Genomic DNA, 27,293 nt, shown 5'->3' on the forward strand with positions numbered 1-27,293 from the left:
TTCTTAGTGGCATTGTTTGAAAGTAAATTGAAATAATATAAATCCTCAAATTTTGACCCCTCTGTTTTGTTTCACAGTATTAGTGAACAAAATCTTATATTTTATTTTTAAAGTCTTCCTTTCTTCCATCTCCTCTTTCTGAGTCTTGTAACTTGAACTGTGTATACAATTAGAATATATCAACTGAAGACTTTCTATATAGAAAAAGAACACCTATCATTAGTCATTATGTAAGAAAGAACGATCCAATAGAATATTATTTTAGGCTTCTTACAGAAATAAATAGCGTATGGTCATAAGTAAATGTCTTATTTTCTCTGGGATTCGATTTCCTCACTTAGAATATGATGCAGAAAGTAGGTTATATGGCTTTGAAGATTACTTCTTCCATTCTGTTATACTATTTTAAAATTTCCAAATAAATTTAAAGTTATTCAGGGGTATTATGACAAATAAACTTTGCATATCATGAATATATCATCATATCTTGAGTGTCACTAGAGAATAAAGTTTTATTTATTATTACATAATATGTAATTTATTTATTTATTACATAATAAAATAAATTTTATTATTAATACATAATAAAATAAATTTATTTACTTATTACATAATATGAATGACTTCATATTATGTAAAAAATCATTTATACTGTTTTTCCACCATAATTTTAACGCAAACCTCTCACTTTAATTGTAAATCAATACTAATGTGACTTTTAAAAAGAGAACATTTCAAAATCTGTATATTGTGTCACGTATTAAATAATACATTACTGAAATATTAAGATGTTACAGAAATACGGAATTTTGGTTAAAATACTCCATTAAGTAAATAGGCAAAGTACTATTTTACCACAATGTTCATTACTCTCATAAATGTCTTAGACCTTAAAACACTATAATAGCTGTTGTCTGTCTGTGTAGCCATATCTCATTTTATTGTGCTTCACTTTGTTGTGCTCTGCAGATAATGAGATTTTCTTTTTTTTACGAATTGAAGGTTTGCGGCAACCCTGCATTGACCTAGTCAGCTGGCACCATTTTTCCAACACCATGTGCTCATTTAATGTCTGTGTCGCATTTTGGGGATTTTGGCAATATTTCAAGCTTTCATCATTATTATAGCTGTTACAGTGTCATGTGATCAATAATCTTTGTTGTTTCCATTGTAATTGCTTTGGGACTCCACAAATCATGCTCATATAAGAAGGCAAACATACTTGATAAATGTGTCTGTTCTGACTAATTTACTGACCAGGTGTTGTCCCCACCTCTCCCTCTACTTGGGGCTCCCTAATTACTGAGACATTGACATTAGGCTAATTAAGAATCCTACAATGATCTCTAAGCGTTCAAATAAAAGGAGGTGGCACACATTTCTAGCTTTGAATCAGAAGCTAGAAACGATGAAGCTTAGTGAGGAAGGCGTGCTGAAAGCCACGAGAGGCTGAAAGCTACACCTCTTGTGCCAGTCAAGTCGTGAATGCAAACAAAAAGTTCTTGAAGAAGATGAAAAGTGTTGCTTCAGTGGACATGTAAATTATAAGAGAGCAAAACAGACTTATTGCCGATATAGAGAAAGTTTAAGTGGTCTTAAGACCAAATCTGCCACAGCATTCTCTTAAACCAAAGCCTAATCCAGACCAAGACCCTAACTCTCTTCAATTCTGTGAAGGTTGAAAGAGGTGAAGGAGCTGCAGAAAAAAAGTCTGAAGCTAATGGATGTTGGTTCATAAGGCTTAAGGAAATAAGTCATCTTCAGAACATAAAAGTGCAAGGCGAAGCAAGAAGTGCTGATGGAGGAGCTATAGCATGTTATCCAGAAGATCTACCTAAGATTACTAATGAAGGCGGCTGCACGAAACAACAGCATTTAAATGTAGATGAAACAGTCCTCTGTTGGAAGAAGATGCTATTTATAACTTTCACAGGTAGAGAATAGAAGTCACTGCCTGACTTCAACGTTTCTAAGAACAGATTGGCTTGCTTGTTATGGGCTAATGCAGCTGGTGATTTTAAGTTGAAGCCAATGTTCGTTTGCCATTTGGAAAATCCTAAGGCCTTTAATAAATATGCTATATCTAATCTGTGTTCCATCACTGTTATAACAAAGCCTGCGTGTCAGCACATTTATTTACACCACGTTTTATTGAATATTTTAAACTCACTGTTGAGACTGAGACCTACCGCTCAGAAAAAGGAAAAAAAAAGATTCCTTGTAAGATATTACTGCTCATTGACAATGTGTTTAGTTACCCAAGAGCTCTAAAGGAGATGTATAAGGGGATTAATGTTGTTTTCATGCCTGCTAACACAACATCCATTCTGTAGCCCATAGATCAAGGAATAATTTTAACTTTCACATTTTGTTATTTAAGAGGTACATTTTGTAAAGCTATTGCTGCCAAGATAGTGATTCTTCTGATGAATCTGGGCAAAATAAATTAAAAACTTGCTGGAAAGGATTCACCATTCTAGGTGTCATTACGATCATTTGTGATTCCTGGGAGGACGTCAAAACATCAACACTGGCAGGAGTTTGGAAGACGCTTATTCCAATCTTTATAGATGACTTTGAGACATTCAAGACTTCAGTGGTGGAAGTAAGTGCAGATGTGGTAAAAATAGCAAGATAACTCTAAGTAGACCCTAAAGATGTGAGTGAATCACTGTAATATCATCATCAAACTTAATCGATGCGGAGTTGATTCTTATGGTGGAGCAAAGAAAATGTTTTTTTTTTTTTTTTTTTTTTTTTTTTTTTGGAGATGGAGTTTCCCTCTGTCGCCCAGGCTGGAGTGCAGAGGCAGGATCTCGGCTCACTGCAAGCTCCGCCCCCCGGGTTCCCGCCGTTCTCCTGCCTCACCCTCCTGAGTAGCTGGGACTATAGGCGCCGCCACCACGCCCGGCTAGTTTTTTGTATTTTTAGTAGAGACGGGTTTCACCCTGTTAGCCAGGATGGTCTCGATCTCCTGACCTCGTGATCCGCCCGTCTGGGCCTCCCAAAGTGCTGGGATTACAGGCGTGAGCCACCGCGCCCGGCCAGAAAATGATTTCTGAAGCTGAAATCTACTCCTGGTGAAGACACAGTGATCAATGTTTCTCTTTTGTTTGGATTTGTGGTTTGTTTTGGATTTTTTGCAGAATAAAGGTCTCGCTATGTTGCCCAGAGTGGACTTGAACTCCTGGCCTCAAGCCATCCTCACACCTTGGCCTCTCGAAGTCCTGGGATTATAGGCATAAGTCATTGTGTCTGGCTCTGTGAAGATTGCTGAAATAATCACAAAAGATTTAGAATATTGCATAAATTTAGTTGATAAAGGAGGCGAAGGTTATCGGAGGATTGACTTTAATTTTGAAAGAAGTTCTACTGTGGATAAAATTTCATCTAACAGAAATCGCACGGAAATTTTCAGGAAAATAATAATCCATCAATGTGTCAAACTTCATTGTTGTTTTATTTTAAGAAATTGCCATACGACTCTAACCTTCAGCAATCACCCACTGATCAGTCAGCAGACATCAACATCAAAGCAAGATGCTCCAGCAGCAAAGAAGTTACAACTGGCTGAAGACTCAGATGATCATTAGCATTTTTTAGTAATAAAGCATCTTTAAATTAAGGTATGTAACAGTGTTTTTATAGACATGATGCTATTGCACACCCCATAGACTATGGGATAGTAAACTTTTATATGCGCTAGGAAACAAACAAAAATGTGTGTGACTCGTGATATTGTAACATGTGCTTTATTCCAGTGATCTGGAACTGAACCCACGATATCTCCAAAGTATGCCTGTACTTTAAATATACACATGAAAACTTAAACTTATCTGTATTTTAATGTTTCACTATAGTTTTATACCTAACGAATGCCAAAGAATATTGTACAATTAGTATTCTTATAAATTTAGAAAACTAAAATGACTCCATATATTAGTATTTTCGTATTCAGAGAAAGGTCATTAACACTTACTAAAAACTTAGGAAATATAGAATTACAATTATTGACATATTAAGATGATCATGACATAAATGACAAAAAGCATGCAAAATAAAAATATTTCACATATTTTTTGTATAAGCAATATGCATGCATATAAAATATGAGAATATTTGCAAAATGTAACAGATTATTTCAATAGTGCAGGATAAGGAAGAGTCTCTTTTTTATTTTGTTTAGTATTTTAAAAGCTAATTTTTCTGCAATGAACATTTATTTAATATGAAAAATACACTAAGATAAGCTAAAACTTTTTGAAATTTAACTAATGTGGCTTTTCTGCCTAATCTTGAATATGTTTAGATAATATCCCAAACGTTTCATAGTTATTTAATTTATTGAAAAATTTTAGTGTATTTCAATCAATTGGGTTTAGTAATGATTGTTTTAAGTCAAATAGGTGACTTCATAAGTCAATATATCAAAGATGAATAGTAAATTTTATAAAACAATGATAGCAAATGATAATGAAATATATTTTAACATGAAAATTGTATCAATTGATATTTATAAGTCCAAATTACTTAAGCTAAATCGATATCCTGAATAAGTTTTTATAGTAATAGCTTCTCATATTTACAATATCAGCCATATTATGATAATGACTGAAAACTCTAGTCCTCACTTGTTTTGATGCTTGTGATAAATTTAGAGTTGCAGCAGCCAAATCTTAAACTATAACTCGCATATCATACATTTGGGATTGAAACTAGATTATTTCTGATACTAAAGACTATTCTCTTAACTTATTATTGTAATGGCTGTGTTAATATTTGGCAAGGTAGATTACTTATAAAATGGCTTACTTTTGTTTAAAAATTATTTTTTATTTATTCAATAACTGATCTGATTAAATTGAATAATTAAGAATTACAATGCAACTCTGTTTTATCCTACTATAGAAGAGGCAAAACTTTATCTCTGCCTTCTTAGTCTTCAATTGGCCATGAGAATTAAGTTGATATAAAACAAACTAAACAGAACAAAAGAATAAAGATTTTTCCCAGCACTTTGGGAGGCCGAGGTGGGTGGATCACGAGGTCAGGAGATCGAGACCATCCTGGCTAACACGGTGAAACCCCGTCTCTACTAAAAAAAATACAAAAAAAAAAAAACTAGCCGGGCGAGGTAGTGGGCGCCTGTAGTCCCAGCTACTCGGGAGGCTGAGGCAGGAGAATGGCGTAAACCTGGGAGGCGGAGCTTGCAGTGAGCTGAGATCCGGCCACTGCACTCCAGCCTGGATGACAGAGGGAGACTCCGTCTCAAAAAAAAAAAAAAAAAAGGATAAAGATTTTATTTTACATGTATTTGGAAGTCCTCACGGAAAATGAGGAGTCAAAGAAGTGGCAAAAAACTCAAGTGATTATACAGCAAGTTTAATAAAGGATGGCAATAATGCAAAAATAATTAAAATGTTTTGGGGGGGATAAGGAAGATAAGAGTTATTTTAACAAAGTGTGTTTGTACAGATTTTTCTTAGCCTTAACTCCCCGTCCCTGTGACAGTTTCTTTTATCCTGCTACAGGGATTGGCATCTTGCCCACCAGGGTTTATCTCCCATCTCTGGGTGATAGATTGTTCCTTTTCTCCTGTGATAGGAAGAAAGGAGGAGATCAGTGTCCTTTCTCTACCTGCTGGTTCTCAAGTGCCTTTAGTTCAAAATAATCCTTATGGCAAAATGGCATTTTTGAGGGGGGACACATTGTGCCACACCTAACTACTCACTTGAAATCAAGACAGATATTCATAAGCTTTAGTTTTCTAAGAACGCTCGCGTAGCTTAAAGGGTGGTCTATCTGCAATAGATTTCAGCCTTCACCTGGCAGTTGCCAGATAATCTCACTGACATTCACAAAAGAACAAAGTCATTTTTATCCTGTATTGTTTCAATGGGTAATTTTAAGAAAATTATGAATAGTTATTATAAAAGCTAACCCTTATTATTTATTGTGAACCAGCCATTGTTTTAAGCAAGTGAATGCATGAATATATTTAATTTTAGAAATTATATTATAAGGTTAGTGTCCACTAACAAAGCAGCTTTATCAAGTTCCATAATGGGTCCTCTATCCTCTTGAATCTGTCTTTTCCCAGTGCAGCCTGCAATAGGCAATCACATACAGATGTGCCTAAATTTATGATGGCATTATGTTCAGATAATCCCATTGTAAGTTAAAAATGTAAGTCAAAAATGTATTCAATACACCTAACCTACTGAACATTACAGCTTAGCCTAGCCTACCTGAAACATTTTCAGAACACTTACATTAGCCTAGAGTTAGGCAAAATCATCTAACCCAAAGCTTATCTTATAATAAAGTATCAAATATCTCATGCAATTTATTAAACACTGACTGAAAGTGAAAAACAAAATGGTTGTATTGGTACTCAAAGTACAGATTCTACTGACTGCGCATCACTTTTGCACCATCACGAAGGCAAAAAAGTCTTAAATGAAACCATCGTAAGTTAGGGACCATCTGTATTAAAGTGAATTGTTAAGTGTTTTTAAGTGTTTCCATTTACCACCATTTCTAACTCCATTATTAGTTTTCTCTCATTTATTTATTTATTTATTTTTTACATGGAGTTTCACTCTTGTCACCCAGGCTGGAGGGCAGTGGTACGATCTCGGCTCACTGTAACCTCCACCTCCTTGGGTCAAGCGATTCTCCTGCTTCAGCCTCCCGAGTGGCTGGGATTACAGGCACCTGCCACTATGCTGGGCTAGTTTTTTGTATTTTTAGTAGAGACAGGGTTTTACCACGTTGGGCAGGCTGGTCTTGAACTCCTGACCTCAGGTGATTCGTCTACCTCAGCCTCCCAAAGTGCTGGGATTACAGGCATGAGCCACTGCGCCCGACCACTAGTTTTCTATTATAGACCTGTAATATGTATGCCTATAAGAGAAATGAAAAACTAAAATATAATCTGACATGTAACTGCTCTGAATAAAGAAGTTAGGTGTCATATTTGGAGCACATGTGTCTCTGCTCTTCCTTCTCCATTTGGTCTCCAAATCCATCCTTCTTCCTGTTTTGTCCTGTTCTGTGCCCTAGAAGGCTGACTTCCCTGCAATGACTTTGATTTTCAGATGGATTCGATTAACAGAATATCCTATTGAAAGGCAAGAGAAAAAAGCGGTCTCAATTTTGGTCCCCTGTCCCCCAATGTCCTCGCTTTGTTGAGGTTCTGATACTGGCTGTGTCCTTGCTTGACTACTGCTCCTTTTAAGTGGTACCCAAAAATGGCTCCAGATTTTCTTTGGTTAGGATAACTTCATTCACTTCCTTTGGCTCTTCTGGTCTAGTGCTGATAATAGCATCTTACCGTAGCCAATAGTTCTCTTGTGCTTTTCCTACTTCATTAGTTTCCAAAAACTGCCTGCCCTTCTGTTAAAAAGTCTCCTTATTTTACACACTTTGGCTCCACCCCTTTGAGATGGCCATTAGTTTCCTGCTGATATCCAGAGTAACAGAGTGGAGGAACGGGACTTATAATTAATATTTTTAAAACATGACTTTAAGAGAAAATAATTGTACTAAGAGCATTGTACTTTACCCAGTTTCAACCAGACTACCCTAGAATACTACTGTCCTTCTTTATTACAGAACCCGCTTTTTAAATATCAAAATTGGTTTAAATGTTTTTGAAAACACATGCTTCTCAATGACTCTACTGTAATCTCATGTTAGTTCAAAGTTGCTTTCTCTTTTCCCTGTGTAAACACTCATTTTTCAGCCTTCTTTGCTTACTAGTCAGTAACAAACCAGCTCTGGGCATATTTGAGTCCATCTCTTTTTTCTAAGATGAAAAATAAGTGGGCCTGAACTAGGTATTTTCATTTATCATAACTGAACAATTTGAACAGAATTCTCTGCACACAAATGTAATTCTTTAAACAATATTGGTGAACAGAGTTTAATTTCTGTTCTTACCTGTTAGCATTTATAGTAACTTTATTGACCCTGTCTTTTTTAACACTGCTAAAATCAAAATTTTAACTGTGAAACAGCTACATGTTATTGATCTTGACAGGTTTTTTCTCAATAGTTTAAACCTGTGGACTCACTGGGGTAACTGCTTTTTCTTAGGCGTTTTTCTCAATCATTTAGTAGAGACATTTCTTTATTTAAGAAACTGTGTTGTCATAGCTTCACTAAAAGCAATTCTAATACTAAAACTGTATACATGTTATGTACATATGTCAGAAGGTATTCAGAAAAATCTGCTTCCTTCTCTTGTAATTACCTTATACACACTTTCCATCAAGTGGCTTTTAATTTTCTGGCCATAGCTTAATTTGAATGAGTATAGAAAACTAATGGGAGATTATTTGAAGTCTAGAGAAATAAGAAACTACTGTATTATTGAAGCAAGAGATGTTTTAAAATATTACAATTATCTGAACACTTATTGGAATTCCATGAACTCCCCAAAGTTAATAGATTGTATTAGACCCTTCTCAGAAGTCACGCTTTGTGGCATTTGCTCTTATTTATTGTCCTGGCAGAAAGTTCCAGCTGAAGTCAAGGTCACCTTCTATCCCAAAGTTGGTATAATTAGTATCAATTCGGTGTTTCACCAAGCTGATACAGGAGGTTATTAACTGTGTTTCATGTGGAGTGTCAAAGAAGCAAGGGCAGTGCCTGCAATCTTTTCAGCTTCAAAGGCACAGCTCATAAATTTAATTCACTGGTTAGTAAGAAAGATACAACCAGTTTATTAATGATTTTTTAAAAAATTTGAGAGATGTTCTAGAAATATCTTTATTTATATATGTAGAACATGCTTCTTAAATATAAAACAGATTAATGACACAATAACTCACTTTAGCCTCGGTATTTTATAGGAAACATACTTTCTGAAATTATTATTATTATAATATATTATAACAATTTTATTTATATGAACATGTATATTATATAAAAATGAATTTTTAATGGTATATACTGGGGAACATTTTTTTCTTTCTTAGAGATTGTTTTTCAGAAAACGTATATATTGTTAGATTATATTAAAACTAGGATTATTACTATAAAATCCAGTAAGACACTTCTAAATGTAGAGCAGTGAAAATATATTAGTAGACCTGTTTATTTAAAAGAAATGAAAGCTAATAGAATGAAGATTTCTGTTTAAATTTATGGAAGCCAAAGAAATAAATAAGTTTAAAATGAAACTTTAAAAAATGTTTGATGCTTTAAATTATGCAAGCCACATGAGTGCCCTTCGAAAATAGAAGAGAGCATACATGTTCTCCTTCCTTTAATAGGTCATAGTGGAAAGAAAATGTAAATGCAAGGTTTTCTCAAATATTTTCCAAATGCAGCAAACAAGTCAGTAAATATTTAAAGATTTTCAAACTGTGTCAGAATTCAGCTTCATTCAAGTCAGATGGAAATGCTCAATTTAGTTTTGGAAATGGTTATGTATAACCAATGATATATATTTCTATACTAAATAAGGTCTATAAGAATATAAATAAAAACTTTAGCATTCGATGCTAACCTGAAATAACATAACTTGACACACTGCAACTATTCAAATGTTTAGATCCATGGCTAACTAAAAATCCTGGACCCCCAAGCCAGCATTCCTACCCACATCCTGCCTGCAACCACTCCATAAGCATTTATAATGTGATACTCGCAGCAAGTTTGAAAGCATCTCCACCTATAGAACATATATGTTGCTTGTTCCTTAAGCATTTTTACCTTGTTTTCACTAGGGACTATTTTAGATATTTAATTTTAAAACTTAGTCAACTAAACATAGTCATTATAGATTTTTTAAAGACTAGTGAAAATTAAACTATTTTTGTACCCTAAACATAGAAATCAGTCTTTTTGTAGATAAGCAGATTTCTCTATATGGACCATCTGGATATTGAATAATTACTTAATTTTTGTCAAGAAAAGAAACCCCAACATATTGACACTTAATTTTTAAAAGCTCACAACATTGTGCAAATTGTGTTTTATTACCACCAATAAAACAAAAAAGATTTTTAATAGCTGAACACTCATAACAAAAGCTCATAAACAACTTCTTGATTTGTACACTTTGGGATTTAACTGTGTCAAGATGATATATTCTACTATTCCAAATGTTCTATTTGAGTACGTTTATACTGACTAACTCAGAGCTATAATGATTTTATTTGATTCATTTTTTTTTTTTTTTTTCTCAGTGCTGGGATGCTTTTTCTTTTATTCTGATGTTTCTTTATTTCTTTGTATTCTGTTTTTAAAAGCATTTAAACCAAGAAGGAAAAAAAGACACATAGTAATGAAACCAAATAAAAATTAAGTAAAGATAGACTTGATTTCTTTTGATATGAAGGACCTGGAGAATAGAAGGGCAGGATAGAACATTACTGATTCTTACCCTTATTTAATTAAATAAACACTTCAGACAGTAGTTTGAAGTACACATATGTCATGTGGTGTTTAGTTTAGCTTATTTTATTTTGAAGTCAGAAACATGAAACAATTGAGGTAAGAGAATCTGAATGTAAATGAAACTCTTTCATAGTCCACATTTTTTTAGCCAACTGTAGTTCATTTAAAATGTCCACATTAAATATGAGTAGAATTTGACAATTCATCTCAACCTTTCAACAATGGCCCAAAGAAGTACTTAACTTTCTTTTATTTTCAATTTATACAGCTCAACTTTGTGTATATGATTTTTTTTACAAGTCACTAAGATTTTTTCAAATGTCTTTAGAGGAAAAAAGTAGTTATTTATTAAGATCTTTCATAAAGCAATGTTTTAGGATTATAGTGATACAAACAGATCCCTAAATTCATCTACATTTAAAGAATTAAGGTTTTCAATGCACATGATTTAAAAATACAATGGCATTATATGGGCTAAAAATTATGGGTCCATAATTTCTACACTGGATTTATAGCCATTTCAGACGTATGCTAAAAAATCATTGTATTCTTCAAGAATGATTTTAAGTATTTTAGTTAATGTTACCTTTTTAAACGTATGTCACAACACTCATGCTATGGTCTGCTGGGCCATGTGTCCTCCTGAGTACACAAATGTCCTCCTGAAAATTCATATGTTGAATTCCTAACCCTCAAGTTGATGACATTAAGAGGTGGGGGCCTAGGGAAGTGATTAAATCATGAAGTGGAGCCCTCATGAACGTGCTATGTACCTGTATAAAAGAGGCTCCAGAGAGCTGCTCTGTCCCTTGCACAATGTGAGGACACATGGAAAGACAAGTAGAAGTCATCATCTATGAGGAATGGACCCTTAACAGGCACCTAATATACACACGACTTGATCTTGGCTTTCCCGGCCTCCAGAACTTTGAGAAGTAAGTATTTGTTATGTGTAAGTCACTGAGTTATATTTCGTTACAGCACCCCGAATAGACCAAGGCAACTAATGCAGAATTAAATTGTGAAGAATTGAGTACACATCTTAAAATGTTGTGAGTTTTGTCAATATAACCCTAGTTCTAGACATTTTGACAATTTGATTTCTTCAGTTTAAAAAAAAATCATTTTTTTTCTGTGTGCTGTACCATTTGAACTAAGGTTCTGTTGCAACGAATCTCATTATAATTAATCAATTTGTTGAGATTACCAAACAAATAATGTAGTTTTTGTTAGTATAAAATTATAATTCTACCATTTCAAAGACTGATGTAAAACTAAATCTATATTTGAATCAGTAATTCATTTGAAGTTTTACATGGATTGTATAATTCTAATCACCATTTTTTGGATTTCTTTCCCTATCTGGTATATTGAAATGTATGATGTATTTGAATCCACTCTTAGTAATAGGACAGTGTATACTGGTTTACATCTTTCCATATCTATCAGCTCATCTCTACATTTAGTGCATTTACTGGTCTGTACAGGTGAAAACAAATATCAATTGTTAGCTTAGAAAATTTTCTGTCCTAAGTTTAAAAGTTCAGTTATAAATTCTTATTTAAAAATTATGATAAATAAACAAAACCACTTAGATATATAACTATGTTTCATATGTCTCCTGAATTTGCAATAAGTTAACATCATCTGTAAAAAGAGGATGCTACTAAAGATTACTAGATGATGACATGGTTTATTATGAAATTAAAATTATATGATAAAAATGAGAATGTTATTAAATTAAACATGCCATGCTAAAATAATGCTTATATTAATACTAGAAATCAAGTCAAAGTCATCTGGAATTATTTTAGAAATGAGTATATTAAATTAATAAAAATATCACAATGACCTAAAAAAGTAACATGTATAATATATGTGTGGACATAATATATGTGTACATATGTTATATGTACATATATGCACACATATGATATATAATATATAATTTGAATAATTATATATCATATATAATATAAAGCATATATCATATAATATGGAGCGTTGTATTATGCATAATATAATATAGAGCATATATAATATGTATACTATATAATACATATGTCATATATATACATATATGTGTATATATCATCTGAATTTTAAAGTTGGTTATGCCACTGTAAAATAAGTATGCAATTTCCAAAAGCTGAAATAATTAAAATGATATAGATTAAGAATACTTTCAACTTTATGAAAAGTATATGAACTGTTATACTTCAAAGGACAGACAGATGGTAGATGATTGATAGATAAAAGATAGAGAGATAGATAGATATGAATGGCACCATATGCTCTAGTATAATTTTCATCTGATGTTTGTTTCATACAATCAATAAAAATAGAATTGAAATGAAAAAGTAATTAGTGCATTAACACCAAAGAATTTTGCCAGATTAAGACTGTCATTATAGGTGAAAATCTACCATTTCATTAATGGTATGTTACAACTACTGGTAAACACCTTTGAAAAAATAATTCTGTCATTTATTGAGTATCGCTTACATTTTCATAACTTTAGATATTATATAATTCTCAAGTCAAAGCTGTGCTTCATGTTTTTCTGATGAAAACAAGTTGATGCTCAATTTGCTGCACTGTCCGAGGTCAAACACCTTGTAAACAAAATAACTAAAAGTCATATCCAAAGATGTATCCAGGGCTCAATTATTATTTGTCTTTCCCATGGCTGCTAAGGTTGGTTCATTTCCATGTGTTTTGACACCCTTATTTGTAATTGTCTAATTTCTAATTGCCTGTTTTTATTCTATGTGGTTGAAGTTCTTCTTCCTCCAAATAGGAATACATTTTAAACACAAGCTGAAGAGTTGTGCAAATTCTTAAGGTTATGACATTGACATTCCAGTGTAGTTTCTTTCACTCCATTTCATCTTGACTTTTAATATAGATACAGCTGTGATTCTTTAAATTTATTTTAAATTGGTTTAGCATCTCATAGGATGAAAAATTCAGCAATAGCAGGAGTTGTAAAAGTGTAAATGGAGATATTAACAGTATTTATTTGTGATCATTTATTAAATATATGGAGATAAATGTTATAGTTTGTGAAATTTGAAGAAATGTAATTTAAACCTAATAAAATCAAATACATTTAGTTGATTTCAAATTACTGAATAAGATAAAGGAATGAAATAAGTAAACCAGAAAGAAATGCTGTAAGCTGAAAATATTCCTTCTTTTTAGTTCTTAGCTTTTCTTAGGCAACATATTCTTATTATGAATCCTTTTTAATCATGATTTTAAACCATCTTTCATAAACTTATAAATTATTTTCAAATATAATCGCATCTAAAAGCTTTAATTTAAAAGGCAATTCATAAAGAAACAACATCACATAATTTAAAAGAATAAAGTGTAAAACTCATAACACTGTTTACATACTAAATGAATCCCCTACACTTTCAATTATGAACTAGAATATTAACGATGCAAGTGAGTCTGGTGACTTCCGCAGTCCTCAGATGTTTGATGAGGATGGAAAGAAATAGGCATTAGGCTAACATTAAAATTCAATACTACTATTTTTTTCTTTTAAAATAGATAATATGAACTTCCCAGCTTAAAAAAGAAAACTTTTTAAAAATACTTTTTGTGTGATTTATTTAAAAATGTTCTCTTTCAACCTTTAAGTTAAAAAAGAGGGATTGGTTTTTGTTCACATCTTTCTGTGTGTGTACTCATGCGTCTTCTTGGAGGTTGGTTGTGTGCTTAAGGGAAAAGTAAATTATTTGAGCACTTTCAGTATCCATGGTGTAAAGTTTACAAAAACATGTTAAGAAACCTGAAAAAAAGTGAAATTACCAGAAAGAGTAAACCATTGATTTTAGCTTAGTGGCAAAGGACATTAACAGATAATTCTCAAAAGCAGACATGCATGTGGCTAACAAGCATATGAAAAAATGTTCATCATCGCTAATCATTAGAGAAATCCAAATCAAAACCACAATGAAATACCTTCTCACACCAGTCAGAATGACTGTTACTAAAAAGTCAAAAATAACAGATGCAGGCAAGTTTGCAGACAAATGGAATGCTTGCATACTGCTGGTGGGAATATAAATTAGTTCAGTCACTGTGGAAAGCAGCCTGGAGATTTATGAAAGAAATTAAAACAGAGCTACTGTTTGACCCTGCAATCCCATCACTGAGTATATACCCAAAATCATATAAATTGTTCTACCATAAAGACACACGCACACATATATTCATCACAGCACTATTCACAATATCAAAGACATGGAATCAAACTAGATGCCTATCAGTGGTGGACTGGATGAAGAAAATGTGGTATATGCATTAGAAATACTATGCAGCCATAAAAAAGAAAGAGATCATGTCCTTTGCAGCAACAAAGATGCAGCTTGAGGTCATTATTCTAAGCAAATTAATGCAGGAACAGAAAACCAAATACCGCATATTCACACTTATAAGTGAGGGCTAAATATTGAGTACACCTGGACACAAGGATGGGAACAATAGATACTGGGGCCTAGTTGAGGACGGGAGGGTTACAGGAGGGTGAGGATCAAAAAACTACCTATCACATACTATGCTCACTACTCGGAAGACAAAATAATTTGTATACCAAATCCCAGCAACATTCAATTTACCAATATAACAAACTTCTACAGGTACTCCTGAACCAAAAATAAAAGTTGGAAGGAAAAACAATGCAATAAACCAAATCCCACTTAAGATTCATGTGAACCAATATAAAAGAATGTTGTTAGCTTCATTTGAAATAAAATATTTTTTCTCTTATAATAGTCTATAATTGCGTGTGTGTAAATGTGTGTGTGTATAGGTTTGTAATTATATAGATATTTAGTCCTTTGAAGCAGAATTTTATATATATATATATAGTCCTTTGAAACAAAATACCATAGATTTTTTTTTCCAAAAGACCGAAAGACCATATGTAATATTTTCCCACAAAGAACATTAGTACTTTTCAGTAAAGATTAAGCACACAAACTGTTTGTTCATGGTGAGAGGAAATGTATGCATTTGATTGTTAGTGATTTTAGATGCCAGTAGTTGTCATAATTTTAGGTCCTGACATAGCGTCATACATATAGCATATATTCAATAAATATTTTTTGAAGAATAAGGCATAATTGAATATTAGATTTTTGTGTTACAAATGGACCTTTTAAAAAAAGTCAATATATCTCCCTCCTTTCCCATTGAAGCGATTCGTTTATACAGTCAGAACTTAATAGTATCACAGATACTGTGTTAGTATGCAGTGATTACATTTTATTTAAACTGCTGTTTGTGGAAAACCTTACAGAGCATCACAAATTAAAGCAAAGTAAAACTTTAGATAGCTTTCATTTTACATAATATTATAAAGCACTTCTAACTTTTTCTTCATTTTCATTATGTCTTTTTGCCCATTTTTATATAATTTTTTTTACAACAAAGACCTTCAAACTCTTCTCACAGATTTAGCTTAAATAAAGTCCAATCATACAAAAACATACCTAGCTATTTCCGAGAAATTCTTATTGCTACTACCATCAAACTTATTTAGTCATCAATCTTGTACATTGTATAATATAGTTGATGTCATTATTAAAAAAATGGAAAATTATCAGACATTAGAATATTTTTCTGAAACAAAAGAAAGACCATTATAACTGTCAAATCAAAGCTAGCAAATCAACTTAATATCAAGAATTAATTAAAATTTCAAGAAAAACAGTCTAATTGAACAACCTTTAATAACTATGAATAATAATGATAAACATAACCTTCATACAACTGAATTAAATATAATAATATAAAGTCCTCACGAATTTCAAGTTAAATTGTTAAATTTCACAGATATTAGTAGAGCCAAGGTGACATTAAACATATATAAGAAATAAAAAGACAGACTTAAATATGACAAATTCTCTCTGAGCACTGCGTATGTAGAAATTAAATTTAAATCATGTTTTCCTTTTTTTTTGAGACGGAATCTGGCTCTGTCGCCCAGGTTGGAGTGCAGTGGCCAGATCTCAGCTCACTGCAAGCTCCGCCTCCCGGGTTCCCACCATTTTCCTGCCTCAGCATCCCGAGTAGCTGAGATTACAGGCGCCGCCACCACGCCCGGCTAAATTTTGTATTTTTAGTAGAGACGGGGTTTCACCATGCTGGTCAGGCTGGTGTCAATCTCCTGACATCGTGATCCACCCGCCTCGGCCTCCCAAAGTCCTGGGATTACAGGCGTAAACCACGGCGTCAGGCCTTAAACCATGTTTTTCTATAATGGCTTCAAAAAATTTTTTTTTTAATTTCCTCATCAACTACTAACCACTTAATGACTGCTCAGGAATACTTTCTATATATCTCAACCGTAACATAGTTATTTCTTCTGCCTTTAAGGATACTCCCACCTTTATAAGGTTGCTTTCTTTGAAACAAAAATTCTTATATGTATAACGATACCAGAAATTACTCATGGAGCCATCTGGGACAACAGACATTTGCTTTTAGAACACTCTATTAGTAGAATAAGTAGCTTCACTCAGCAAATCACTTTAGGACAACATGTATTTTGAATATTTACTTGCAAGTTCTATGTGGAGAATAATTTATACTGACCCCATGGACTATGTCAATTTTAGAACAATTTCAACACTATAGGTATTTTTACATAGTTGCAGAGTAGCAGCAAGTTACTAACATTAAACTGGAATTTTAAAAAAAGCAAAAGCTACCTCTGCACACATGAACATCTTATGTATTTGTTTACCTCTCAAGACAGGCAAAAACTGTGTGTCATGCTAACATTTTCAATTTGACCAACATTTTAAAGCCCCGTATATTTTAAATCTATATTCTGCAAGATTTTGATAAGTCTTAAGTAACACTCAAAAAATAGAAAGTACCATAATTTCTCATATTCTATTCCAATAACCCTAATTGATAGTAATTTAGGTGACTTAATTCTCATAATTAAGTAAAATTGAATCTCAATGTTTTTAACCTTTCTAAAAACTTCCACAAAGCTCCAGTTAATGTGCTTTCCAGGCTATAACAAAGAAGCATACTGTACCTCTGATGCTGCTGGTTGTTGCAGATGTGGTTGGGCTGGTTGTTATGGCTACAGTGGTTGTGACTGTTGCAGTGGTAAGGGAGGGGATGATAGTAGTGGGAAGCAAAGTGTTGGGAACATCTGGTGAGTGGAAAAAAAAATATAAACAAAATCATATCATGCAAACAAAAGAGAAACACAAATGATTCAAATTATAAATACATATAACTTATTGAGGTTTAACTTTAACAAGCTTTAACAGAACATCAGGTACAAAACCGACTGTGTCACACAATTCTTGTCATTTTTTTTTTCACTTTTTTTCGTGCTCCAACACAAAGCAAAAACTTGGAGCAATGTTTGAGAATAAGCAGGTTGTTTGCAATATTGAGAGTAAAATGTAAAATGACAAGAATTCATTTGTTCACTGAGTCATTTAAAAAGTTTGACATGCAGTAGCAAAAAAACATGTAGGTAAAAAAAAAATGACATGCTTTGTCAAAGAAGTAAACAGAATGACACATACAGAAATAAACACATATACCACCATATAAGATTAACAAAATGTTAACAATGAATGTGTAAATGCATGTTAAATGCTTTTTGATTTTTTTTCTTTTAGGAAGACTTAATGATAGGAAATGAGAGCAATCTTTAGAAACAAACAAACAAAAGAAGCCAATTGTTATTATTATTGTTATTTTGCTTCTCCTGTTCTCACAAATGATGTTAATGCACAGTTTAGAATCTTGCAATTCTTACCCTGTTTAGCTGGTAACGCCTTCTAATAATTTTGCAGTACCTAGGAGTCTTTGGCAAGTATTGAGTCAACTAGCATGGCACCCAATATTCTGAAAAGTTTATGATTTATTTTAATATGGCATACCTAGGAGAGGTTACCGAGCGTACACTGGAAGTGTAACACTGAACCTTTAATCCATAATTTCTAAGTTGCCAAAAGTTAAGAGTAGCTTCAAATACAGAGAAAATAAAACCCAGAAAGAATAGTGTTTAATGCCCAAATCCTCTTTCCTTTCACTCAAAATCAGCTGAAAATATGAAGAGCAGCACAGAGAACATTGAAACAATACAGCCAGTGTCAAGCTATGAGAACTTCAGTGATATCCTCAGAGAGTCCAATCTTGTCGAAAGTGAATACGCATGTAATCTACACAGTGAGGAAATTAGAAACATTTTCCAAATTACCAATAATTCCTGTGCTGAGGTTTGATTTCACATTTTTGTCACATAGCCCCCATATATTCCGAATGTTTGACAGATTATTTTGTATTTAAAAGTTTCCTGTCATTCTCTCAGTTAAAGTCTGAGTCACACTAAACATTTTCTAGTACTTTACTGCTGATAAATAGCCCTCCTCACTCTGTAGACTCTACCCGCTGAATTTTCTACACTGGATACATCAGAAAACAGCATGAGATGGCTCTCTTATCTTGAATATTGATGTTTACACCTGTTTTTCGACATGGAAAATGCTTCCTGGCCAGTCAAATTAAGAAAACAACCTTCTGAAAACTCAGTGGTGCTGCATTAATCACTAGGGAAAATGGGTAAAGCCTGAAGTGCGATTTACCATTATCATAAAGTAGAACTGACTTTTAAGACATTATAAATGAAGAAAGATTATGTATACGGACAAAGATGCTTCTTGTTTACTAATTGTTATAATAACTCCTTATTTCAAGGCAAGAGTTCTTAAGCAGTTTAGGCAGACTGGAGGTAAATGAAAACATTTTCTAAATTTAAAAAAGTGTGATTTTAACTTTTATACATATCTAAAATAGAAAACAATACATTCTTAGCAAACTTATTTGCTTATTAGGATCGCAAAATATATGCATTTAATAACTGCAAAGGCCAATATCTTCCAAGGATAGCAAATTTAAGAACAAACAATACTACTAGTCATTTAAAACTCCATGTAAATGAACTGTTATTTCCAAATTTATCACAGATTATAACACGTTGGCTTATTTCCTATCACATAATCAGTTCGAATATGATTGCATTGGATCTTATTCTAATAAGAAAAGTAGTCTTTCAAAATCAGCCCCATCATTGAATTATTAAGAGAAAGAATACAAATAATGGGATTTCATTTTGGTTTTAGTTTAGGCAATAATAATAATTATTGTTGTTGTTATTGTAGTACTATTTGGAGTCCCCCCCAACCTTGCCTCGCTTATTCCACATCAAAAAATATAGGTAGCAATAAATCCTGAATTTTTTAAAGACAGTCTATATATTTTCAAGTACTATGAGCATTCTTGTATAAAAAAACCATATCTTTATTTCTCACAAGTGTAAAAATGCAGTAAGCATACATTTTTCCATAGGTTAATACTCAAATAACTTAAAAAGATAAGTAGTTTTAATAATTGTTAATCCACTTCAAACCAACATCCTTAGAATCTTTTGAAATATACAAATAGACAACATTACAAATTATTATTTACACACAGCCTGGTTCTTTTTTATCTCTTCAGCATCCTCTCTTATCCTCCTCTCCGACTTCATATGTAGCTAAAACCAAATTGACTGAAAGTAATTTGGTGGAAAGTGCCAAAATGACAATCGGGTTTAAAAAATGACTTGTCGTAAAGAAACCTATGCCTGTTACTGTTACATGTTTTTAACTACTACTAGTTTCATTTTGTTCTATGTGTTTTAAAACATTTTTGTTTTTCTAATAATTTTGGGGGTTTTATTCTGTTCTTTCATTATTTGTTAAAGACCACCCCATTATTTCAGCTATATCGTGAAATAGTAAAAGTTAAAATAAGCTAAATATTCAGCACCAGAATATTAATTGGAATAATTGAATAAAATTGAATGATGTAAGATCAATTGAATGAGCTGAAACTCTGAAAGACCAGGACAGTTGCATGAAATGTCTGTCTTCTACCTGAACTTGCTACCTGCTCTGCTTTTCTTGCTATCAGTGTCCCACTAGACAATCAGTTCTTCAAGGGAAGAGCTCTGCCTAGAATTCTGCACATTTTTAAACCTCTTACACTGTTAATGAAAAGAAAACTCCATCAAATACAGTACAGGGTGGAAACTGCAGCCCATTTTATCCCTTGTAAGATGATACCACTTAAAATATTCCCCAATATTGAAAATATACTAATTCATACAAAGAGAATTTATACACATGCACCCATACATCATAAAAATACTAAATACTGGTTCAACATTAACTTATTATTTCCATAGGACAAGATAATCCGCAGTTATACTAATATTTTAAGTAATTTGCTTAATGTGACATGGCAGTGTCAGTATATACTAATATATGCCTTATATATTAACATCCTATGATTAATCAAATGATATTTGAACATAGACACCAAGACAACTATAAATAAAACATGGCCAAATTTATGGCATGTGATGCATAATTTATGAACATTGAAATTTAGAAATGATAACCATCCAATACACAGCTCAATTTGTATATTTCACCTCTGATTTCAACATTGCAAAATATGAGCTCATTTTTTTTTGTTTTCTTTGGACAGCGTATTAATTTAACCAACTATAAATGCATTTTCCTGAAATAAAAATGTAGTTATAAATGATAGGTTCAGCACTTCGAATTTACAAAAGAAATTAATTATGTTGTATTATAAATTTGTAGTTTGTATTTTTAGATGTTAAGGTATAAAGAGTGAAGAGTCAGCAACTGATAAAATATGTAGCTAATAGAAAAGGCATTTGAAAAATGAACTAAGTGAAAGTAACTAAATTTTGTCTAGAGCTGATCAGATAAATTAGTAATTATACATAAATTATTTAGACACAATTTAAATCTAAAGATAAATTTCAATGATTCATCAAAATCAGAATTTAAAATACTCTCATTAATATGAAATTTGTTTGCTATCTAATCTAACAATAGTTTTCAGGCTGTTAAAAGTTTTAATCACAATATATAGGAATGTGTAATGATAATTTCTCTGAAATTATGAAATCATAATTATGTGTTTTAAATTTATTTAGCCAGTTTATTCTCACCACATGCTAAATACCATATATCACTGTATACTATAATAAGTAATACTTGCTAAAATAAATTGATGGTTTTAGATAGGATATGAAATGAATTCATACAGATCCAGGGTTCATTATCTAAACTTTAAATATATCTTTATACATACATTTTATATATGTACACATTTTACATAAATCCTGGACCTCTATCTGTGTGTGTGTGTGTGCGCGTGTGTGTGTGTGTGTGTGTATAAAGAAGTTTTATTTAAAAGGAAATGTGAGCGTTTTTATTGACAGGAAACTGAGAAAAGTAAAGATTCAAAGATATGAAATATCTTCTTATAATTTTGCCTACACATAAAGTTTGAATTATAATAAATTATACTTTTCATTTCACTTATAACATATATAAAGTACTGTTTTCATGTAAAACATGAAATTTGGGAGTATTTCAATAACAAACAGAAACCCTAAATCTAGTCAGTAAAACAATTTCATATTTGGGCAGACAAAGTCTAACTAGGCTGCAAAAGTCATTCCTTTGAGTGAATGTTGGGGTGCCAATAAATGCAATGTAAATAATCTGAGTACTTCTATAAGAACTTAGTCACATGCAGAAGTATAATTTCAGCTAAAGCAACACATTTGCCAAATCAGGAAACTAAAAGCTGTTTACAGGACCATGGCTAAACGTTAATATGATAAATTCATCAGTCCATCATCTCTTCTGCTCAACCTGTGTGACTGTGATAGGAACTCCAAAACTGCGCCCACTGTTGTGTTGAGGCAGCCATAATGTTAAGGTTTCCTGGTACAACAGGGGTTAGGGTTTCTCACAGGATACATGTCTGGCTTGTTTTCTTAATGTTTCAAGTGCTGAGTTAATGTAGAGAAAGAAGCTTAAGCCTAGCACACAAGAAGACATCTGCCTCTGACACAAGTGCTTTCCCCCATGACAGAGCTAGACATAGCTCTTTCTGTTCTTTGTGCTGTAGGTTCTCAGAGGCACACCCCGTTTCACATTTGTTTTCTCTTTCATATCCATCCTTTAAATCCTGGTTCAAATAAGATCTCATATGGAAAGCATGGCCTAGTTCTGCAAAGAGTAATATCTTCCTTCTCTGAGCTTTTAGGCATTTTGCAGACACCCATATACATGTTTATATTTATGTGTTTACCTCTCCCAATAAACTGTAGGCTCAGCCTTATAAATTAACATGTTCTTATCTTTTAAAATATCACTTTGTCTTAGACAAATACACTCTGAGCCAATCCTTCATTAGCTTTTCATCTCAGAATAGCCACCCTTTCTTGATACCTAGCAAAATGCTTCTCTCATGTCTCAGTCTGATTCCTACCTGCTTTGTGAAGACTTCCTTGACTAAGTCCCACCTAATTTTCTTTCACCAACCATTGTACTTTTTGAGTTTATCTACTGCTTCCTTCACTTTGTCCCACCCATACCCCCATGACCAATAATGCTTCCATTCATGACATGCTGCTATGGGAAGACCCAGAGTCATGTGTATCCCACTAGCTCCATATCCATTTCTGTCCCTCAGTAGAAAACACAAATTAAACACGCGCAATGTTATAACAACATTTTCAAATTTGCTGTAGTTTACATAATCAATTTGTAAACTCTACTACTTTAGCTCTTTTTAATAATATAGTACGCAGTACACTGATTGTAACTCAAAGTTCTTCATAAAATCTGGGGTTGGAAATTGAGAAGCTGTAACATTCATTTGATACCTAACATATATTGCTTGCATTTTTTTTCATGAACAAATGATAGTAAGATAATAGAGAAAATGAACTTCATGGTAAACTTTTGGGCTTCATCAGGGTGCCTAGCTCTATACTTTCAATGTGGTAGGCCCTTTTCATTTATCTCTTTTAAGAGATGGGGTCTTGCTGTGTTGCCCAGGCTGGAATGCAGTGGCTATGCACAGGCATGACCATGGTGCACTACAGTTCTGAACTCCTAGACTCAAATGATCTTTCTGCCTCAGCATCCTGAGTAGCTCGGACTGCAGGGATGTACCACAGCGCTGGAGATGACAGGTGCTTTATCAATAACGTCACTCCTGGTGATAATGATCCCAGTAGATAGGGAATAGAATAGTATCATTCTTAAAACTATGAATCAGCAACAGAAGCTTATACATGGTTAATCCCTGAAAAAAGTTGCTTTCCCTTTTATCATGTGTGAGGTGATTTTTTGTAATTCCTGTTAAGAGTCTTCCAGTTTAAATGAGTATTAAAAAAAATAAAAATGCAGCATACAGAATAATTCTATATTCTAAATGCAGATTTTCAGTGTTTTTAAAAGTGTTAGAGCTCTAAATCATATCATCCATTTAAAAATGATAGAAAAATGTCCTTTTCTTTATATTCTAATGAAGGATTTTTTTTTTAAAAATGCCACCACATTTTGTTATTGGAGCTTATTAGAGCACAACAGATCCTGTATAACCTTGTCAAAATGAAATCACTTTCAACAAGCGCTGTATGCGATAACCTGAAGAATGGTACAGCACCTTTTTTCCAATAACGAGCTTTTCAGGTTAAAGGCATGTTCTGTTCTCTACAAATGCAGTGTACAATAATTTCTAACTTGTCAACCTGTTTTGTTTTCTGGCAGTTTCTCTTTTTAAAATGGCATTCAGAATGGATTTTCAAAACAAAATTAAGTCTAAAGAGTCTCAGAAGCCCAAGCTGCTTGTTTCTCTCCAAGGACTAGTGTTCAATAGGGAGAAAAAAATGGTTACCATTTAGTCTGGAATCCATATGTTTACTTTCTTTCTGCTTTATGTCACTAATGCCCTCCCCCAGGGGTGATCCCAGGATGATAAAGAAAATAAAAACTAAGAGTTATTAGTGGAGATGTAGAAGTGTTAGAACTTGAGGTATATCATTAGAATTATTATGGTAAGATGTGTCTTTTTTGGTGAAAGATATTCACATTTCACTATCTTAAAAAATAATAGGACATTTTTCCTTACTACTAATTGCACTGACTGACATTGGAAACAATTGTAAGAGGAAAGTTTACTTTATTTGCTTTTGCCTGTGCAAAAAAGAAGAACATTTATCTGCTCCCATTATGCTCAGCTACATGCAGCAGCCTATTTGGATCACAGCGTAGAAGTGAATAACAGCACCAAGGCTCTTACTTAAATGATAACCACCAGGTTGAGAAGGTCCCAACTCACCAGTACATGCCTCCTCCTCAACACTCATATAGTAACTTCATAAAAAGGAACCCTTTTAAAAAACATATTTGAATAAATCCTTTTTCATCCTTCTGGATAGCTTCCACTGGTTTCTCATACTAAATGGAATCCTTATACAAGAAAAAAAAGCTGTTCTTAAAAAATGAAAAGTACTGCAATTTTAAACTGTAGGCGGTAACTGTCAGTTCTATGTAATTACAAGAAAAGTTTATGAATAAAATCAATGCATTATTTGAAAAAATGTATGCATTTTTTCTTTTATAGTACTTTTTACATTCCAAACTGACAAAAGTAAAGTGAAATTTAAAATATGAAAAAAATGCATTTGCAGTGGATTATCCTATATTGTTTAACTCCGCCTACTTCAATATTGTGAGCCCTTTCCTACTCTTTGCTTAAAATACTCTAGCTAAAAGTAAATCACATGATTTGGTCTAATACTTTTAAGTTCCGTGAAAATGTAAGAGAATATTACTGTCATCCATTAAAAGAAAAGCGTAAATCGACTATGAATAAACACAAGGAGAACTGTTGATATAGTAGAAAAATACTGACTGAGAAATCCAAATATTTTGATTTTTCATGTAGGCTCTGTGATAACGTAGCTGAGAGCCATTTTGAATGTCATTTAACCTCTATGCATCTATGCTTCCTCATCTAAAAATTGAAGACTTTCCACCTGTTCATTTATATAAATCCTTTTGGACCAAGTTTTTAACCAGTGATGGATCAGAGTTGATCTTCTAAAAGCAAAACACTTTCACTCAAAAAATTATACATGCAAAAATGTTTGCACATGACTTCAGGACATATGAGAGTCCATAAAGGCGTTGGTTCAGTTTCAAAATGCAATGAAGTAAATACATTTTTTGCCTCCTATTCTGTAATTATCTCAACGGCAAAATAATCTAATGTATACTAGAAAAAATTATCTTCATATTAATATTATTTTTAAAATATTAATGTCAGTGAACATTTCAGAATACAAATATCAGTCTTCCCAGTAAGCCATCCATATTTAAGTATAATATGTTTATGATTAAAAACTGTTTTAAGATGTCTTGTATGACTTTTTTTTCCATTTTAATCTTTTATTCTGTAAAATAGTTGCTTAACCCATATTAGGTTATATTTTTATGTTACTCTATAGATTTATCACCATGTAACTTACCCGAAATATGTTTCAGGTTTATCTTGATACTGATTCTTATTTAATATATAAATTCCATCAAAGATTAAAGTAGATTCCAGAATCCTGAACCAACATTTTTGAGGATTAACTAAACTGTGCTGCATTTTGGAGGGTGAAGAGAGTACTATGCACACAGCACTTATGTTAGCGAATTCTAATTTTGACACACATGTTTGTTAGCTACCAGTTTTTAAAAGTAATAAAGTGAATCCCAGTGCAATATTCTATATTGCAATACAAAAGGTTAATTAAATAAATATTAAATGAGAAGGTAATAATGTTTCAAAGATTGTTATAATCTTGTTAATCTATAATTTAAGAAAACTATGAGTGTCTATTTATAGGTACTTTTTGCACATGCATATTAATAAATAGGTCCACTTTGACATACCCTTAGAACACAATCCCTGAATAAAACTAAGTAATGGTAAGAAGAATTGTGAATAAACATTGACTGAGCTTCACTTTGAATATCCGTTCCTATCACCTGTATTCCTAATGGTCAGAGCGCTCATGAGCAGCAAGGTCTCTCGTATAAAAGGTTAAATTTCAGCTAGCAAAGTCATTTAACTTTTCAAAAAGATGAAAACACATGCTTGGAGTCAATTGCATAACTCTTTAGTTGCAAAGATTTGTATTAGAAAAATTAATTAATCTATGCACAGTTATTTATGTTTTGAATTACTTAATTCTATAAGTAAGGCACATTTCACATGGGTTGCTAAATACATGTTTTTTTTTTCAGTATGGGATAAAAACTAAAGGTTATTATTTTGGTGACCAAGGAATATCAATTATTTCCCTGACTTTGTCCAGCAGTCAAGGCTGTTTGTGTGTATGTGTGAATGTATATATATATATATATACACACACACACATATATCTGTATATATATGTGTATAGATATACACACACATATATCTGTACAGATGTGTACAGATATACACACATGCAACTATATTTTCATATATATGTGTATATATGTAGACATGGGTATGTATGTGTATATATGTGTAGGTATGTACACACACACACGTATTGCTTCACTAAAGTTTCTTCTCTTGAAAACAGGGAGAGACAGAAACATTTAAATATTAAGTAAATATTTATTGAGCACCTACTATTTACAAGGCAGTGTTCTAAGAGCTAGTGGCATAGAAATAAACAAGATGCGTAAAATGTCTGCTTCCAAGGAGGTCATAGTCTAGTGTGAGGACATAGAATATATTGGAATATACAGATGCATATATATATACAGATGCATATATATGTGTATACACACAAACAGCATGTGTATACACACAAACAGCTAAACTATCACATAATAATATATGCCTTGTAGAGTATTTAATTGAAGTGATATGTGACTGGGGGATAATTTAGATGGTAGTGGACA

General features: G+C 32.6%; 1 protein-coding gene across 1 annotated transcript in view; it reads right to left on the reverse strand.

The window, feature by feature from the left end:
* The window catches only part of CADM2 (cell adhesion molecule 2), a 1,093,258-nt gene that overhangs the window by 56,425 nt on the left and 1,009,540 nt on the right, over positions 1-27,293 (reverse strand). Inside the window, exon 9 of the mRNA XM_026457246.1 lies at positions 17,477-17,596. Within this exon, the coding sequence (XP_026313031.1) occupies positions 17,477-17,596 (120 nt within the window). The remainder of the gene's footprint in view (positions 1-17,476; positions 17,597-27,293) is intronic.

Source organism: Piliocolobus tephrosceles, chromosome 2 (assembly GCF_002776525.5).
Source record: "Piliocolobus tephrosceles isolate RC106 chromosome 2, ASM277652v3, whole genome shotgun sequence".
Classification (NCBI taxonomy): domain Eukaryota; kingdom Metazoa; phylum Chordata; class Mammalia; order Primates; family Cercopithecidae; genus Piliocolobus; species Piliocolobus tephrosceles.